At 29.9% G+C, this 2,753-nt stretch overlaps 1 protein-coding gene across 1 annotated transcript in view; it reads right to left on the bottom strand.

Annotated features, from left to right (window-relative positions):
* The window catches only part of LOC117103294 (MAM and LDL-receptor class A domain-containing protein 1-like), a gene marked incomplete at both ends in the record, with an annotated part of 12,931 nt that overhangs the window by 6,630 nt on the left and 3,548 nt on the right, over positions 1 to 2,753 (bottom strand). The window contains 2 exons of the mRNA XM_033243841.1: positions 384 to 725; positions 887 to 1,033. Coding sequence (XP_033099732.1) covers positions 384 to 725; positions 887 to 1,033 — 489 coding nt within the window. The remainder of the gene's footprint in view (positions 1 to 383; positions 726 to 886; positions 1,034 to 2,753) is intronic.

Below are 2,753 nucleotides of genomic sequence, written 5' to 3'. Positions count from 1 at the left end.
TCTTTTCTCTTCTTTTATGATATGACATAGTGATGTTTTCGTGTATGAGTTTATCACATTACAGCTAGTTACTTTTTAGAAGTTTGTCGTTTATCAGCAGTGTTGGATGAGTTCATTTGCTTTGCTGGTGATATTTATGATCTTTGAACGTGAGAAAATGCTTTTTTACGTTTCCCATGATTTTGAAGTTGAGACTACCTACAGCTCCACTCTGTGTGAGTGTTTCAGTCATTTGTAAGAAAGTCTGTGGGGGATATATATTAAAATTACTTATTTAAGTTACTCCCTTATTTTTCACAGACTGTTATTATAGGGCGTAGATGGTGAAAGCAGAGACCAAAAGGGCTAGTGGCAAAAATAATAGTTATGAACGTGTATTTTACCGTTTCTCAAACATGCCCCATCGATGATCCTGACATCATCTAAAGCAATATCTCCTTTATCACCACTTCCTACAATTCCTTCAAACACTATCTGGAAGGAAGTCTTTGTTTCAACTGACAGTTTTCCAATTCGCCAAACGTTTCCTTGATCGTTTCTATTTGCCCACGCGGGTGCACCAACGGTACCTTCTGTATTGACTAAGTACACATTCAATGTGGCCCCGTACATGTGGTAAAACCACATGACGCATGTGCCGTTTGTTGCGGGATATGACGATGTCCAAAGACGTGCAGTTTCATTGTTGTATCGCGGATATGAAGTTTCGATATACATGTAGGAACCTGTAGGCAAATGATAAAATAAATGTTATGGTTTAAGAGATATTGTTGTTTATCTCTTTTTAGTATATTTTATTTATTTTGTTTGTAATTTTAGAAATATTTTTATCAAGAATTTACAATTTTCATTTAGAAAATATAAATTCATGTCAGCTTTTTAATACCTTGTAATGTTTCGTAGGTGTGGTCATACTTAGGGCCAGTACCAGATGTGGGTGTTGATCCAGATGTTCTTATCCAATCAAAATCATCATATTCATCTTGTTCAAAGTAACAGATGTATGTATCCTCGAAATCACATTTGGTTTGCGCTTCAGAAAGAAAAAAAAGTAACTGCAGTTACGTAGTCTTTATTAGTAAAAAACTTTTATACTTCAATATACCAATAATTTTTGGCAATGTGTTTAATCATATTCTTATTTTATACCTAAAGAATTCGGAATGAAATTTTCAAATAATTAGAAAAAACATGAACTTTACAATTTTACTTGTATAAAGTCGAACTGGCCTTCAAAATACTTACATATGTTAATGGTAAACTACACAAAATTTGTTTTCACATTTTCAATAATATATTATATAATATTTGCTTCTTTAACATTAGGTGTAATTTTTTAAATCTGGGTCCAACAGCTTAGCAATTACATTAATTTTGTTTATAAGTGATATCTTAGTTAAAATCAAGTATTCTTTTTTGGGGGTCAAATCGCAATACACAAACTAAGAATTCGAATGTGTGAAAAAAGGCCCCGCGGCTTCCAGCGTCCGGGGTCCTAGGGCCTAAATGGCTACCCAGAGGGGCCTTCGGCCTGTACCTTATGCCACGTAGTGGCAATAACAGTATCTTGTATGGTAACAGCAATCAAGTAGGGCAAATCATTTCCTATAAGAGAATGATTTCCAATATATTGCAATAGGCTATAGAAGCCTTCGTTATATTCTATAATCTGGATGGTAAATCCATATCAGCACCATATTTGTGGAGGACCTTCAGTACTACAACTATTGAACTATAATAAAAGTAAACATATTAAACATACAGTAATAAACATTTTTTATAATTTGTATTTCCTTTTTTTTTTCCAAAAGAACATTTCACTATACGTGTGTACAGGATCAGAAGATGGGAAGTTCACACGGGACGACTACAGTAGTTGAGATATAAATTTTTTATAATAAATTTTATTGAAAGAATATCAAATTTTCCTGAAACAATTCTTGACATAAGAATCAAAATGTTTAGATGAAAGTTAAAGATGATGCTGTATTTTTTAAAATCGAATGTGCCATTGAATGAAGACTGCAAGCATTTAAAGTTTAGGTATAACAATTTGTTTTTAAAGTTCTCTGCTTTGTGGTTTAGGGTACTATTAAAATTCCTTTAAAGAGGTACACTGGTAAATTTAAAAATTCATATGGCCTCGTTAGGCAGACAAATCAAGTACTTTTGCTAAATATTAAGTGAACACTTGGCGTGCCGTGTGTTCATTTAATGGTTAGCAAAATTGGCATGGGTTTTTTCGTTATATATTTATATAAATTTTTATATAATATATATTTTTTATATAATACATATTTTATATAATATATAATATTATATATAATATATACTTTTTATATAATATATAATATATTATATAATATATGATTTTTTATATAATATATGATTTTTTATATAATATAGAATTTTTATATAATATTTTATATAATATATATTATTTTATATAATATATAATTTTTTATATAATATAAAATATTATATATTATATAAATTATTATTTATTATATAAAATATTATATAAATATATAACGTAAAAAACCACGTCAATTTTTGCTAAATAATTAGTGAACACATGGCGCCTCATACTCTACTGCAATAAAACAATAAATGCAACTTTAATAACAGTTATTCTACACAATATTATCTTCATGTACCATATCTTAGACTGCTTAGAAGGGATCTCTACTGCAAGAAACACACTTGTCCATTAACAGCTCGTAACAAGTGCGTCTGTAGATGTGTATAAGAGA

Source organism: Anneissia japonica, unplaced genomic scaffold, assembly GCF_011630105.1.
Source record: "Anneissia japonica isolate Jap-2015-1 unplaced genomic scaffold, ASM1163010v1 scaffold2861_len14627_cov128, whole genome shotgun sequence".
NCBI classification, from domain to species: domain Eukaryota; kingdom Metazoa; phylum Echinodermata; class Crinoidea; order Comatulida; family Comatulidae; genus Anneissia; species Anneissia japonica.
Note: the sequence above shows the minus strand (reverse complement) of the source record. Positions and strands in the feature narration are given on the sequence as shown.